The sequence below is a fragment of the Ailuropoda melanoleuca genome, chromosome 3 (assembly GCF_002007445.2).
Source record: "Ailuropoda melanoleuca isolate Jingjing chromosome 3, ASM200744v2, whole genome shotgun sequence".
Taxonomy (NCBI): domain Eukaryota; kingdom Metazoa; phylum Chordata; class Mammalia; order Carnivora; family Ursidae; genus Ailuropoda; species Ailuropoda melanoleuca.
Genome location: NC_048220.1, coordinates 107,139,669 through 107,156,749, shown reverse-complemented (window position 1 = coordinate 107,156,749; position 17,081 = coordinate 107,139,669). Strand labels below are relative to the sequence as shown.

The 17,081-nt window shown below is 44.4% G+C and overlaps 1 protein-coding gene across 13 annotated transcripts in view; it reads left to right on the top strand.

Moving 5' to 3' along the window:
- Positions 1-17,081, top strand: part of ADRB2 (adrenoceptor beta 2) — a 97,088-nt gene that overhangs the window by 42,719 nt on the left and 37,288 nt on the right. The window contains exon 2 of one of the 13 annotated variants that reach the window (XM_034656915.1): positions 2,868-3,722. The exons of the other annotated variants lie outside the window; for them this stretch is intronic. Coding sequence (XP_034512806.1) covers positions 2,868-2,905 — 38 coding nt within the window. The 3' untranslated portion in view covers positions 2,906-3,722. Of the gene's footprint in view, positions 1-2,867; positions 3,723-17,081 lie in introns of those variants that run through there. 13 annotated transcript variants of the gene reach the window in all.

Genomic DNA, 17,081 nt, shown 5'->3' with positions numbered 1-17,081 from the left:
TGCGGAGGGCTTTTTAAGGGACGTTTACCACGAAAGGTAACTTTAGGAGGAAGTAACCGCCAGATTTGCTGGGATAAGAAGTGTTTAATGGGACCTAAGTATGGTCTTTGGGAATGTGGAGGAGGATATCACAGGGAAAGAGGATGAAGCTGGTCCTGTGTAATCCAGGGGTGGAAGGCATTTTTGGGGTGACAATTCTGGCAAGCAGAGGTGTCTTCCTCAGATGGCTTCAAGGCACATTCTCTCACTTCCTTCAGTGTCTTACCTTCCTTCAGGTCAAATATCACTTCCTCCTCCCTCTCCTCCCGACCCTAGCCCTCACCAAGCCCATTCCTAATTACCCAATCTAAACCGTCCTTCTGCCATGCTCTAAGTCCTTCGCCTAAACTGTTCCTCCACACACAGCCTGACATCACGTTATAGATCGTCTCACTCCCCCAGTTAAGTATTGTCAGCCCACCAGAGAATTTGCTTCTTTCATTGATGAATCCCCAGCTCTAAAAACAGGACCTTGAACATAGCTGATTCTCAATAAATATTTGGGGACAGAAGGAGGAGGAGGAGGGGGATGGGGAGTAGGAGGGAGAGGGAGGAAGTCCGACAATATAATGTTGCCTTTTGTCCTGGGGAAAAAACCTGAAATTGAAGAATTAATTCCTAGTTGTTAAAACTCCAAACTCAGCCTGCTAACAAGGAAAGGAGCTGGGGGCCCAGGCGATCTTCCCCTTATTCCTGGAAAGGTTTCCCTACACGGAGCCTCCTATGGAAAGCGGGGGGTGGGGGGCACTGCCCTGGGGCAGGGAGACTAGCAAGAAGGCTGAGTTGAGAACAGGCATTCCATCTGGAGCGGACCCTGACTCAGAAAGGATCTCCCCCTTTATTCTGGAGGCTGCTTGCTGGCCTGGCCTTGCATGGGGCTTTGAAGGCTTGGACGTTCAGGAACTGTCCTGAAATTTCCCCTCTTCCGCATCCAGGAGGCCTGTTAACTTTCAGGAACCGTTGATTGTCTAGGGAATATAAACAAAAGAACAAAGGCAAAATCAACTCATTGAAAGGGAAAGAATCTCAGAGTGAACCGCACATAAAGCCCGCTTGGAATTTAAACCCCCCATAGAGGGACGCAGAAGGAACACTACCACGAACCCCAGGAAAAGTCCGGAGAAACCAAAGAAATTCCTGGTTCTCAGCCCCTGCTCGTAAAGGTTTTGGAGAAGGAGCACGGCTCCCCAGAGCTTCTCCTTACAAAACACCCCTGGCTACTCGTGGCCTCTCTGTTTGCTCTGAGACAGGAGAGGGAGACACGGGGCAGGCTTGCTTTTATTTATCGAAATATGGTCTCTTTCCTGAGAGTGCTGTGAATCATCAAGGGTCTGGGGGGCTGCATGACATTTTTATCGACTCTGTCTTTTGGCAAGTTCCTTCTTCTCTGTGGGACTGTTTCTCCCTCTAGAGAAAGGGAGATCCGGGCTACATTTGGGCCCCTTTCTCTCTGTCCCTTTAAACCTCCTTGTCAGTGCCCTCAAAGACTTCAGTGTGCTTTTCCAGCCTGTTTTCTCCACCACCCCTCTGTGCCTCCTCTTCTGTTGACAGATAAACTGTTTCTGGTTTCATGTACATTGCACCCCCCGCCAAATGGGGAGCCCCTTTGAGTCTCTGTCACAGACCCCAAGGTGAGGAGGGCTCGTTCTCACTGCTAGTCCGACCAGTGCCTGGACCTCGGCTTACTTTCCCTTAAGGCACCAGGGCCAATGGGCCCGCCCTTCCTTTCTCTCTCTCTCTCTCTAAAAGCAAAGGCACCACTGCCTATTCTGCCAAGTTCCCCTCCAAGGCATGTGACAGCAAGACACCCCAAAGAGGAAAAGCTGCCAAAAAAGGCCTTGGGTTCTTGGCTTTGGGTGAGAAGGTGGAGCCCGCCCAGTTATATGACTCTGGGGCTACAAAGGGATCCTTCTAGGCTAGAGAGTCAACTTCCTTACCTATAGAATGGAAATCAGAGCTCTCACCAGCCAACTCAGAGGACCTTTGTGAGAATCAGAGGGGAAAATAGATTCGGAGGAAACCTTTGAATTGCTACTTAAACCCTTGGGTCCAAGATTCTCAGTCACTACTCTGACCTCTTGCCCCTCTGACGTGTTGTTTCTTCACTGTGCCCATCCTGTTAGCCTCTCCAGCAATAACAAAGCAGTTCAGAGCACGGGCTCTGGAGTCAGACTGACGAGAGTTTCATGTTGACTCTCCCACTTCCCAGCTGTGTGTTCTTCAGCACGTGAACCACCTCTCTGGTCTTCCATTTCCTCATCTGAAAGTGGGATAAAACAGAACCTACCTCCAGGGTTGCTGCAAGATAATGTGTGTAGAGCAGCTGATGCAGCACCTAGGATAGGTTAGCTTCTGTTATTATCCGTCATTACTTCCTTGAAAACCCCCAGCCTGTTGCTGCCAGCCCAGCCACCATGGATGGGCTCAGCGTAAGACTCAACATAACTAACGGGGCTGGTAGGCATCCCGAAAACTGTCAGTTCTCAGGAGGTGCCCGCAGACCTTTGGAAGTCCTTGAGATCCTTTCAAGGGATCCACAAAGCCAAAACTAGTTGCAAGCTACTACGTTGTCCTTTTCACACTTAACCGATGGTACGAAAGTAATGGCGGGTCAAACCGCCGAGCCTAAGCGTGGATCAGGTGGGACGCCCAGCTGGGTGACTCATCCCAGCGCTCTTTGCCGTTCGCAGCACCTACCGGAAAGAAAGGGGGGGAAACAGCCTGTTTCACTTAACACTGTGTTTTATTAAGCAGCAAACATTGCTAATTTTATTAACCCGAGACCCTTGAGTATACTTCTCGGTAATGTTCTGTGTGACAAAATCCAGACAGGCATGAAGTACTTCTGCTGGACACTGCACGGTGATAGTCAGTCTGGAGGAAAAACACGCCGGCGCTTGTGGGTTTGCAATAAGAATGAGCCATCTTTGTCAGGAAAACACGTTTTCACTTGAAAGAATGACCGACTGACCAACAAGCTATGTTATTCAGATGTGGATATTTGCCTGACGTGTTCTCAAAAAGAAATGAAGTGAGACTGTTATTTCAAGGAAAAATCACTAGAAATGTTGGTTGCCAAAGAGAATATTCAAGTTTCAAGTGAATTTTCAAAGATTTATATCTGCTACCATGAGCTTGTCAGCTTCCCAATACTTAAAGATTGTTGGGTATACTAATGAATGTGATCATTTTGGGTACTAGAGAATGAAAATGTGTCAACATTTAGAAGATCAGCATAACTCAATGAACTAATATTTCCCCAAATGACCAATGCATGAAGTTAAAAAACCATGCATGGGTGAAAGATCCACTTAAATAAAGTGTAAGTTATACCAATGGATTCTATGTAATAAAATATGAAAAGTTCATTGATAGGCCTCCAGATTCCAGACTGCAACTAACCTTTTAGAAACTACCACTTGTCAAGTTTTAGTGTAATAACAAAGAATATCCACAATTATCTGAAAGACCATTAAATATCCCTCCATTTTCCAACTGTGCCCCTGAGCGAGGCCGGCCTATATTTACATCCTTCAACAAAGCACACATTGCAACATTACAATTAAATGCAGAATTGGACGAGAATCAAGTTGTCCTCTATTAAGCCAGATGTTAGAAAGATCTGTAAAGATATAACACAATGCTGTTTCCCCCATGTTATTTTTTGGTTTTGAAAATCTTTCATAAAGATATGCTAATTATGTTAACATGTAATGGGTTTATTTTTGAGTTATTAATAAATCAAGATTTTCAAAACGACTGTTTTCATTATTCATATGGTAAACATCAATAGATATCATCTATATAAACAAATCCTCAACTATTTTTGGGGGGAGAGCAAAGAGATCTAAGAGCAAGATGTTTTAGAATCACTGCTATAAATGTCTGAGAGAGGGACAGGCAGAGAGCAAAAGGGAGTAAAAAGAGGTTTCCCGTGCCAAACGCGGGGATGGACAGTGCCCTGCACACTGCTCACCGGCTCACACGAGGAACACTCGGGAATCCCCTGTCCATCTCTGAGGGCCACACTTTAATAGGGATGCTGACAAATGGAACACTACCCAACAGGGGGAACTGGACTATTGGGGGGTATGGAAACTATGTCCCCAGAAGAACAATATATAGAATTAGGCAAATTTACCCTGGACAAAAGCAAAAGAAAAATCAAAACTATTGTTATGGAATCACAGTAGCTTCTTCAAACCTCTGAAAGGCTGCCAGACAAATGTCAACCACGGGGATGTGGAACGGCTCCAAATGTGTGTTTTGCTACAGCAGGATTTTTTTTTCTACTTTTTCTTTTCTAATTCTCTAATTCTTGTCCCTTGCCTAAAATGTGATTCCTGGTCTCTTCTCGTCTTCTCATTCCCTTCTCTTTTTCTCTCATTTTCTAGTTTTCCTTCTTTCTCTCATCTCTCCCCTTTCTCTCCTTCCCTTCTTTTCATTACTTTTCTCCTTCAATTACCCACAATATATAACCAATATATTTTTGCTTTTTTTTTCAAAGAGTTTTATCTTTTCTTCCTTAAGACAGCCACATGCAAAAGAATGAAACTGGACCACTTTCTTTCACCATACACAAAAATAAATTCAAAATGGACTAAAGATGTAAATGTGAGACCTGAAACTATAAAAATCCTTGAAGACAACACAGACAGTAACTCCTCTGACATCGGCCATAGCAACATTTTTCTAGATAGGTCTCCTGGGGCAAGAGAAAGAAAAGCAAAAATAAACTATTGGGACTCCATCAAAGTAAAAAGCTTCTGCACAGCTAAGGAAACAATCAATAAAACTAAAAGACAAACTACTGAATGGAAGAGGATAATTGCAAGTGACATATCTGTTAAGGGATTAGTATCCAAACTATATAAAGAACTGACACAAATCAACACCCCCAAAAAACAAATAATACAATTTTAAAATGGGCAGAAGAGGGGGGCCTGGGCAGTTCAGTCTCTTGGGTGTCCAACTCTTGATTTTGGCTTAGGTCACGATCTCATGGTTTTGGGATGGAACCCTGAGTGAGCTCCATGCTTAGGGTGGAGTCTGCTTGAGATTCTCTCTCTCTCCCTTTGCCCCTCTCCCCACTCACATGTACTCTCTAAAAACAAAACAAAACCCTAAAATAAATAAATAAATACAATCTTAAAAGACAGAGGTTTAAATGTTGCTAGCTCCCAAGGTAGGTACAAGAACATGTATTCCTAGTGTGGACAGCAGGAGGGATAAGCAAGGCTTAGCCTCGGGCTTTGGGTACTACTTATCCCAAAGCCATCAGAGAGAAAGAAAAAGTCACCAAACAGTAAGTGTGAATGTTTTGTAAGCAGTGACAGGAAGTAAAGAAGAGAGTTCTAAAACATTTTCTTACCTTTTTTTTAAAGACTTTATTTATTTATTTATTTGAGAGAGAGAGAGACAGCCAGAGAGAGAGGGAACACAAGCAGGGGGAGTGGCAGAGGAAGAAGCAGGCTCCTAGCGGAGGAGCCTGATGTGGGGCTCAATCCCAGAATGCCAGGATCACGCCCTGAGCCGAAGGCAGACGCTTAACCGCTGCGCCACCCAGGCGCCCCTAAAACATTTTCAATAGAAGATGTTAACAAGATTTTTTTTCTAGAAAAGAACTCTAAGGAATAATCTAAGATACAGACATAAAATTATACACCAGAATGTTTGTCACAATATTATTTAAAATAATGAAGAATTGAAATACAATAAATGTCAAATCATTTCTGGGTCATTTGTGCAATAGACTATCAACCAACAGAAAACAATTAATAGAGAAATGCTTAACTGCACAGGAAATATAAGACAATGCTAAGTTAAAAAAATAATCAAAATACCAAATCACATTTTGTAATTTATTCAATGTCTTTTTATTGAGTTGTTACCTGCACTTATAGCAGTGGGCATCCAGTGGCAGACATAGGCCCTGCTGTTCTGCAGCTTAAGTTCAAATTAAAAAACTAGATTTTAAACCATTAATTATACAAATAATGAATTGAATCCCATTTAATCCCTATTTTAATGAAAGAAACATGCAATTCTGCAAAATAGATTCTATGATTAGACCCATTTTCCAGATAAGGAAACTGAGGCTCACTGGGTTAAAAAGTAGCGGGTGACAGAGCTGGAATTCAGATCCCAATGGCTTGACTCCAAAGCCCAAATTCTAAATAAATCAAAAGGAAGGGGACAGAGCTCTCAGAAGACACATCCAAGTCCCCTCCAGAGAGGACCTAGGCCAGACCTGAGTATAAGAAATAACTTTGTGGAAGAAGCAACCTTTACCTGCAACCTAGAGAATGAGCTGCAGTTATTTGAGAAGGGGCTTCCAGACAAGGGCCTGTGGACACATTCTGAGAATTGAAGGATCAGCGGACCTAACATATGCAGTACTGCGGGAGACTTGGCGGGGTGGGGGGCGGGGAGGCAGAAATGAGACCAGAAGCGTAAGCAGGGAACTGATGATACAGGGCCTCAAAAGATAAGTTAAGATACTTTAAGCTTATCCTTGAAGCTATTGGAAATCACTGAAGTGTTTTAAGTAGGAAAGCATCAGGGTCAGTTTTCCATTTACAAAATGTAATTCTGGCAACCCAGTGGAGAATAATTTGAAAGAGTCAAGAGTGAAGGCATGGGGGTCAATGAAGAGGCTATAGCCATTGATCAGCAGGGAGACAGTAGTGGTCCGAACCAGAACAGAAAGAATAAGGAAGGAGAAGGAAAGGTCTGGCCCCAGAGATACCAAAGTTGGAAATCAAGTTGACAGTTGTAGAAATTAATAAAACATGGGGAGATGAGAGAGAAGGAGCAGCAGGATGCTGGAGTTATTCTCAAGTATAGGCAGGTCAAGCGATCTGCCAGGTGAGGTGCACAGGAGGGGGGCGGGTAATGGGTTCACTTGAGGACAAGCTGGGCTTGCAGCACCTGTGTGACATGTTGGTGGCCATGCCAAGTGACGATGTTGAGTCTGAAATTCAGGCAAAGGAGCTGCACTAGAAGTCTCTATATCTTAGGATTGGGTCTTGGGACCAGATGAGAGTCTCTTGGGAGAAGGGTGTCTTGAGAAGACAAGAAGGCCTAGGACAGAGTCTGAAGAAGCCCGGTGTGTAAGGGTGGGACAAAAGAATAAGGCTGGAGAGAATGAAGAAGGCTGGAGAATGAACGGCAACGGGAAAGATGTAAGAAAAATGCCTATGGAGGAAGTGAGGGATCCTAGAAGCTTGCTAAAAGAATGATTCCAGAAGGTGGGAGTCAACAGCAGGCAAGGAAATGTTAACTGGATTTAGAAATAAGGAAGTTGTCCGTCACCTTCGGGAAGGCTGTTTCAGGGGCAAGATGGGGGCAGGCACCAGAGGAGCAGGTGAGTAGGGGAGAAGCAAGTGGAGAAGACACACAGAGACACGTTCCCCGGCTCAACAGGCAAGGAGAAAGGTGGAGTGGTCGCTGGGGGAGAGTCCAGGCTAAACACTGGTTCCTCCCCTCCTCAAAGTTACGCTCTGAATAGGTGAACTGGACCAATATCTGCTCACGTGCACCAGAATCGGTAAACCCTGTTATTACTGGTCAGGAATCACTGGTCTTCTGAGTCACTTGATTTCTCTAAGCAGAAAATGGTGGAAATGAAGATGACGGAGAACATCACAGCATGCCAAGGAAGCTGCAACTGACCTCTTGATTCTATAGTAATACTAAAAATAATTTTTATTATAATCATGTCAGCTAACGCTGCGGATCACTCATTGTGTACGAGGCATTGTTCTCAAGACCTGACTCACGTAACTCACTTAATCGTCACAACAGGCGCCCCTGGGTGGCGCCGTCTGTTAAGCGTCTGACTCTTGGTTTTGGCTCAGGCCATGATCTCAGGGTCTTGAGATCAAGTCCCACGTCGAACTCCCAGCTCAATGAGGAGTCTGTTAAAGTTTCTCTCTCCCTCTGCCTCTGCCCTTCCCTGCGCTGACCTTCTCTCTAAAAATAAATAAATAAATAAATCTTAAAAAAAAAATCCTCACAACAGCTTCCTGAAGTCAATCCTAATCCCCAGTTTGCAGATGCAGAAACTGAGAGGTAGAGAATTCAAATAACTCGTCCACAGTCACGCAGCAAGTAAGTGCTGGAATCAAGACTCTTCAGTTGTGTTTCTCCCTGACTTGCCCTAGGGACAAAGGAGAAAAAAATAAACTGAAAGGGTCCAGGGCAGGAAAGGTGAAGTAATTCTGAGGTTGCCAGGACACTTCTATTCCAGAAAAGTCCTGGCATGAAAGGAGAGCAAACCGGTCTTTAGGTTCTCTCTGTTCCTTTTTCCTCATGGCTCAGAAGCAGACAATGGTTTTCTCTGAGCCAAATGCTCTAGGGCCTGCTGGCACTAACCACATAATTATGTCCTTTGAAATTCTAGTCGTCTCATGGCTGGAGCACAGAGGTGAACTGAAGACCCCAGAGAAACTACCGAAGAGCAGAAGGCAAAAAGTGTTTGTTATACATGGTCCTCCCAAGCTGATTTCGTATTGGCACATTTTCATACCATTTACTGAAGGTCTTCATACTCATGATCTCATTCGATTTCTACAACAAGCCTAGGGTAGACGAAGAAGAGTTTGGACCTTCGGATCTTTGCACGTTGTGTGCCCCCTTCTTGGAACAGCCTCCCCTCCCTTTCTCTTCCGTTATTGCTTAGTTATCTGGTTTATCATTTCCTATGTTTTGGTCCACTGACTTAAGGGAGGGGAGAACAGTCAGAGTCTCAAACAAGTATCTCTTGTGCCTGTTGGTGGCGGTGGTTCTAGACTAAGTGAGCTTATGATCTATGCCTCTTCTTAAAGAGAAGAAACACCACTATCCGTCCATCCTTGGCTGCCTGAGTACATCAGAAATACTCGAAAGTAAGTGAAATCTATCTTAGGACTTTGTGAGCCTGTATCAGTCAGGGTTCAGTTGGGGGTAGATTCATTATCAGTATTATAGAATAAGAGAGTTATTATAAAATTTAGACCTTACCCAATTTTGGGAGGAGCTGGGGAAGTGAAAGTCTTAAAGACATATTTGAAAGATCAAAAACAGAGTCACAGATAACCTGAAAAGTGAAGAACTTCCAGCCCCCACAGTGGGTTCATAGCGGGTAGTGCAGGGAGAGGTCTGTGGGAAGTCACCACTGACTCCTCTAATGTCTCCCCCATGCCCAGTTGTCATCAAATTCTGTAGCTTTGATCGCCATATGATACACACATTCATCCTCTCTTCTCCATCTCTATGTTCATCACCCTAGTTCTGCTTCTCCTTGCCTTTTGTCTTAAAGACTGAACATCTTTTCAAGTTCTCCACTCACCTTGCTCTCTCTGGCCTGGGCATCCCTGGCACTTGAGACTTCTGCCTATGATGCTTGTCCCCTCCTTTATACTTTTGGTCTCCCTTTAAATATCACTTCCTTCTGGAAAAATGTTTGGATCCCTAAAAAATCAGAGTGAGATGCTTTTCTCTTCTGGCACTTGTTATACTTTAGGTATTATTCAGTGATCTATCTTTCTCTGAATCCTCACGAACTAGTGCCTGGCATGTAGGGGCTCCATAATTGCCAGATGATTGAATGAATGAATGAATGAATGAATGAGTGAATGAATGATGTCTCCCCATTTCCAGTGTGTCTTCTCTTCAATATCTTCTGTATTCTACATTGAATTTATCTTTTTGGAAAACCTGAAATTCTTCAGTGGCTTATCATTGCCAGTGGAATAAAATCCCAAATCCTCATCCAGGCATTCAAGAACCACCACGTATGAACATAGCCTATCTTCTCTAAATATCTCCCAGGATTCCTCTCTATGTTCTCTCTGCATACCAACCCAACCGATACTCAGGTTATTTCCAGAGAAGGAGTAATTATTTGTCATAATAATTTTAAAAACAGCTTTATCTATCAAGCATATATCATAGACTAGGCACCATCATAAACATTTTATATACTACATCTTATTGAATCATCACAATGACAATCACAATAAGGGACCAGGTTCTCATCTCTTACTGTCATTCTGGAGAACACTGAAGTTCAGAAAGGATGTCATTGGTCCAAGGTCACATAGTTAGTAAATGATGAAATCAGTATTTATTTATTTTTTAAACTATTTTATTTATTTATTTGAGAGAGAGAGAAAGCATGAGGGGCAGAGGGAGAGGGAGAAGCAGGATCTCCACTGAACAGGGAGCCCAATGCAGGGCTTGATCCCAGGACCCTGAGATCATGACCTGAGACAAGGGCAGACGCTTAACTGACTGAGTCACACAGGCGTCCCGAAACCAGTATTTAAACTCACATATTATCTAACTCCAAAGTCAAGATTATAACCACTCCACTGTATCACAGGATCATGTAAGCAGTTTTCAATGGCCATTTGTTTAATAATTAATTAGGTGCTTACCATAACCTAAACACTTTGAATAGTTTGTCTCATTTGAATTCTCAGAACAGCTTTATGAGGGAAAAACTATTATCCCAAGATTATAGATGATGAAAGTGAGGCTCAAAGACGTAGTCACATACCCAAGATCACAGAGATCAAAAGGGGCACAGCTGGAGTATTGTGTCATAACGGGAGCGCTGTCAGAATCACCATCACTGTAACTGAAGCAGCCCTAGTCACCCTCTTGTCTAAGTGCCCTTGCTTTATGGGTAAAGAGACAATTCCCAAACAGGCTCAGTGACAGCCCCAATGGTGGTAAACTAGAACTCCGGCTTCCTGTCCAGTGTGTTTTCCATTAACAAATCTGTCTCCTTCCCTGACCAGAAATTGATCCCAAGCCGTGGCATGATGAGAGCCAAGTTCTCCCAACTGGACAACAGAGAGAACACCCAGCCCACTCAGTCTTTGCTCATTTTGTACCCTCTGCCAATTAAAATTCAGTATCACTCTGCAGGTCGTCAGGCCATCTATTTCTAAAAATAGAGAGGAGAATGAGTCAGAGAGATGGTGCCTGCCTTCCAGGAGCTTCAAAGTAAATAGTGACAATACTGATAGGGACACTCTGACCGTTAGACAAAGGTCCCGTAAAAATAAGCACTTAAGACTTTCCATTCATACAGACAATGGATTCAGTGAATCCTGAAAGTTGTGTGTTTATCCTGAGCAGTTTCTAAGGAAAAGCATCACCTTCTTGGAGGAGATGGGATTTTAAGAAAAGTTGAAATGCTACAAGATACAGAGTCCATCCACTCAGAACCTAGACGTTGAGTGGGGCTGGAGTGCATTGGGAGAAGACATAGAGACAGGGAAAGGAGTTTCAGACTGAAGGGCCAGTGAATTTTCTCATTCGTTCCATCATTTCCTTTTTTCAAATTATTTCTGGCCCACCTACTACTGTGAGCCAAGGATTGTATGAGAGCTTTAAACAGAAGAGCTTAACTAGACTCGTCCTGGGAGAGGTCTTTTCTGCTGAGCTCTGAAACTAGGAGATTGGGTACAGATGGGGAAAGCATTCTGGGTGAGGGCAAACAGCAGGTGCAATAGTCCTGAGGGGAGAGAGAACATAATACCTTGGAGGAACTGAAAGAAGGCCATTGTACACAGACAGTGTTTCTCGTGGAATGAGATAATAGATTGGTTTATAAGTACTAAATCATGGAAAGACCTTCAGTTCATTTTATGGATTTTTATAGTTAGGATGTGGCAGTTCTAAAACTCAACCCTATCAATTCTTTGATACTCTTCCCATCAAAAGAGGCTCCAGGTCACTCACCTTGGATCTGGGCTCTCTGATGCTGTGCCAGATTCTGGGGTCAGGTCTTAAGAAATGGCACCTTCCACTTCGTGACTTTTGGGACACTTCTAGAACCCAGCCACCACGTGGTGGCAAACTCTGGAGAAGCCCACGTGGAGAGGCCATATGGACAGGAACAGAGGTCCCTGGCCCTTAGCCCCAGCTGAGCTTGCAGATGATAGCCAGCACTAACTTGCCAGCCCTATGAGTGAGTCATCTTGGAAGTAGATTCTTCATCCCCTAGTCAAGCCACTTCAGCTGATGCTGCAAGGAACAGAGATAAGTCCTCCCCCCTGAACCCTGCCCAAATTGTAGATTCTTCATGTATACAAAGGGTTGTATTGTTTTCAAGATGATTCATGTTTGGAGGACCTTGTGACATCATAATAGACATCAAGAATATAGGGAAAGGAGAAGCCGCTGAATAATTTTGAGTATTAAGAAGTGGGCACTATGGCTGTTATTTACTTCACAGAGATGTTCTGAGAACTGAATGAGATCATGAACGTACAGTGTTTTGCCAGTGCTGGGTATTCAGTAAGTCCTAAACAAATATGAGTTATTACTGCTGTTATTTTTAGAGTTTAGAGAAAAGGAGGAGGGCATAAGGAAATATTTCAGGAGTCTAAGGAGGAGTTAATGTTCACTTGGACTGGAATGGTGACAGTATTGAGAAAGCGGATAGGATAGAAAGCTACTCAGGATGTAAAATTGATGTGCTGTCATAAATGATGGATGTGGAAGATGAGGAATAATAAAAACTCAAGAATCAGTCCAGCATTTCTGGCCTTGGCACTGAGGCAATAAGGGGAGTAGACAACTGCTGAATTTGATTTCCAGCACCCAAAATTTTCACCATCCAGGTAATTTTACCCCACACTTCCTTCTGAAGAATCAATCTGCCTCCACTCTGTCCATCTGACTTGAGCAGGGCTGATCCAGCCCACCTCCTCCCGCAAGTTGGACGTATCACCCAGGCCTAAGCTGATCTCCTATGTGAGTGGTTCCAGCACCAGCATATGACCCAAACAGGCCATTAGAGCCATCAAGACTCAATCTGGGGGCTCTTCATTTGTTTGACTTTGGAGAAGAAGCCTCTCTCTTTACTTTGGAACTTGAAACTATAACCGTACAGAGCTGGACCTGCTGTTGTCATCTCACATCTGAACAGAGTCAACCCAGTGAGCGGCAGAACCAGTGATGACAGTATCTGAGCATACTCCAATTAAAAATTCAAAAAATAGGGGTGCCTGGGTGGCACAGCGGTTAAGCATCTGCCTTCGGCTCAGGGCGTGATCCCGGCGTTATGGGATCGAGCCCCACATCAGGCTCCTCCGCTAGGAGCCTGCTTCTTCCTCTCCCACTCCCCCTGCTTGTGTTCCCTCTCTCACTGGCTGTCTCTATCTCTGTCGAATAAATAAATAAAATCTTTAAAAAATTTTTCAAAAAATAGGGGCGCCTGGGTGGCACAGCGGTTAAGCGTCTGCCTTCGGCTCAGGGCGTGATCCCAGCGTTCTGGGATCGAGCCCCACATCAGGCTCTTCTGCTAGGAGCCTGCTTCTTCCTCTCCCACTCCCCCTGCTTGTGTTCCCTCTCTCACTGGCTGTCTCTATCTCTGTCAAATAAATAAAAAATCTTTAAAAAAAATTTAGAAAATAAAAGTATAGGTAGTCCAGGTACAGGAGACTAAGAGAAGCTCCTTATTCTTGAGAGGCAGTGAGACTAGAGTAGAAAGCTTCCAAGCTTCAGATCTGAAGACTCCAACGCCTTAGACTTTTTCCCAGCAAGATTCTCCTAAATTCACTGAAATGGTTCCTAAAGGACAATATCCAGTCCTAGCAGGAATGCTAGCCGATCATACCACCCTGGCTGCAACAACAATGTACTTTCCTACAGGTGTTAGAGCCCGAAGGAGCCAAGAGAACCATATGGATTTCAAGACTGTGTTCTTAATTTCTAATTTTGCCTTCAGCCCCACTGTCCCTCCCACAGTCTGTTCAGGCCGAGAGCCCAGGTGGGAGGGACAGCCTCCCAGCCTCATGCTTTACAACTCTCCATGAAGAGGGCAATCAGAAGGGTCTTTCTAGCACACAAATCCAACGATGCCATTCCCCTGCCTATAACCTTTAATGAATCCCCTTGTCTGAGTTTCAGTCCAAACTTCATCAAGGGACATAAGGCCCACAACCCAGCACTTGACCACCTGCCCCAAATCCTCTCTGGCCTCCTTGCTACCCTGACAGTCCAATCACATCAGCCACGTCAAACATCCTAGACAGCAGGCAAGTGCTCAATGTGGAGGTGATTTCTCACCTCTGTGTCTTTAGCCCAAACATCTGTCCTTTGTCTATCTGTTGCATAGCCATTGATCTTTCCAAACCATAATCAGGCATCACTCTTTCTGGGAAGTCTTCCCCGAGACCCCCCATTCCTTCTTCTTGTTCTGATTTTGTACTTTCTTTCATTATATATGTTACACAGCACCGTATTTATTCCCCGGGTTTTCCCTAGTAAAAGTCCAGATGCTGGGTGGCTGGCTGGCTGGGACTGTGTCTTCTTCACCTCCATCCCCAATTCTTATAAGAGCATTTGGCGTTTGGTAGGTTCACAGTTTAAGATTTTGATCACTATGGACTCTGGGAAACAAACTAAGGGCTTCAGAGGGAGGAGGGTGGGGGAATGGGATAGGCTGGTGTTGGGTATTAAGGAGGGCACGTATGAACACGGTGCACTGGGTGTTATACTCAAGTAATGAATCATGGAACTTTACATCAAAAACTAGGGATGTACTGTATGGTGACTAACATAATATAAAAAAAAAAAATATTTTGATCACTAGGGGTGCCTGGGTGGCTCAGCAGTTAAGTGTCTGCCTTTGGCGCAGGTCATGACCCCAGGGTCCTGGGATCGAGTCCTGGGATTGAGCCTTGCATTGGGCTCCGTGCTGAGGAAAGCCTGCTTCCTCTCACACTCCCCTTGCTTGTGTTCCCTCTCTTGCTGTCTCTCTCTGTCAAATAAATAAATAAAATCTTTAAAAAAAAGGTTTTGATCACTAGACCCTTCAAAGTGTAGCTCTATTGCTATCATTGAACTATAGCCCTCAGGAGACTTTCTTATCATTATTATCATTTATGTGCATATGAGTTAACCAACTCTAATAATAAACGTAACTAAAATCCTATGACTGCTTTGGGAAGGATGTCATTTCATTCGATCCTTGCATCAGGGGGCCTAACAGAACAACGTCTCTTAAGCTCCCTGTCCCAGTGACAGACAAGCATTGAGGTCACCAAAAAAAGGGAGGAAACATTAGAGTTTCTCTTGATATTTACTTTTATCTCAATTTTTTAAAACTTTTATCTTACGTGTTTTATAATGTACTTGATAGTATATTGGTACATGTATGCAATTTACAAAGAAGGGAATGCACCTAATTATGGAGGAGTACTTAAAATTATTTTATTGACAGTGCATGATCAAAAAATTTAGAGATATTGTGTTAGGGAACATGGGCTCCGTGTTTCAGCACTCAAGCAAGAAAGGCGATGTGCTCTGCCGTCCAAGTTGCAAGGTGCCTATTTTATAGTGCAGTGATAAATATCTGACCGGATTATATGCCTGAGTTAGATTCCCATCTCCGCATTTTTCCTATTGCTGTTTCCCAATTACTAGAAGAAGGCAGTAGCAGCAGTGGTTACCATGGACTGGCACTTGCTCAGGGCCAGGTGCTGCGTTAAACATGTCTACACATTGTCTCATTTAGTATTCATACCACTCTATAAGGTAGGCGCTATTGTCCCTGACCTGCAAATGAGGAAACCAAAGTGAAAAAACTTGCCCAAGATCACAGAGCTACAAATGAGAGGTCCAAAATCCGGTCCTGACCCAGGAGGGGCTCCTAGAAGGAGTAGGTTAGAGACTAAGGGTAGTTCTGGATTCAAACACAGACTTTGTCATTTATCCGGGCTCCGCAACAGTGTGGTCGTTACTTAGAGATAAGCAATACATTGTTTTCATGTGTGGTCCAAACCTGATAACGGGCCCTCTAGGCCAGAGGCCAGTGAAGCAGGGTGCAGACAGAATCCTGCCCTTCTGAAGCCTGTTGCATGCTTCCTAGTACCAACGGGAACTGCTCTTATAAACAGCTCGACTCCTCACCACCACCACTCCACACCGCCACCCCCATCATGGCAAGATGCCCGCAGTCATCAGCAGGGAGTACATCATTGTTTAAAGTGAGTCTCGAATGAAAAGCATAGCAAACCAGCGTGCCTTGCCTTCTGATGGCGTGACCTCACTGAATCGTTTACTTGAAGCCAGCAACCGAGAGAAGGCAGAGAGGGTGAAAGATTTTCCAAGGCAGGTAGCTAAACAAGCCCCAGAGCGGCTGACAGCAGCCCCAGGCATGCGTCCCGGAGCGCCACCCACCATGTCCTGGCGCACTTGCTTCACGCCTGGGGACTCCCCAGGGCTCCCAGTCTCTCAAGTGGAGCACCAAACAAGGCTCTCCTTCCCATCTAACATTTGTGCCTTGCGCGCTGCTCGCCAGCTTTCCCATCCCCCACTGTCTATTGGCAGTGACACCACTCCACCCCACCCAGGGGATCCTTAGCAGGAAAGAGGAGGTCAGCGAACCCAAAGTCTCTATGATAATGAAACAATGACTTGGCCAAGGTCACCAGTTGACTGAATTAAAAAGGAAAGTCAAGGTTGGTGTCTGTCTACTGGCGTCTATGCAGGACTCCACTAGGTTCAGAACCTGACTTGGATGCCTTAAGAGTTTCAGGCTCATAATGTGCTTGAGGAGCTTAGCTGAGACAGATTATTCTCTTTTCCTTCCTTCTTCTCCTCGAAGAACGCGGCCTGGCCTGGGAGGAGGTGAGGGTGCATTTCCCAGGCACTCAACCTCGGGTTGGCTTATTTCTGGCACCCAAGGTGAGCAAGCCTGAAGACCCAACTAGGCTAGAAATAGAATTAGGAAACATTCCATCTCCCGCCAAGCCCAGGCTGTGATTGCAACAAAGCCTGGAACAAACATAGAACATCTGAGTGGCAAGAGCCCTCGGCAGGGATGATGAAGTTGATAATGACAATGACAATGACAAAGAAAGTGATCACAGAAACAGCAGATAGCGTTGATTGAAGCTTGACTACATGTCAGGCACTGTGAGAAGTGTTTTACATGAATTAGCTCAGATAATCTACTAGTGTTACTATTGCTGCCACATTTTTGCATTTGAGGAAATCGAGGCATAAAGTGATTAACTCGCTTGCCCTAAATCATA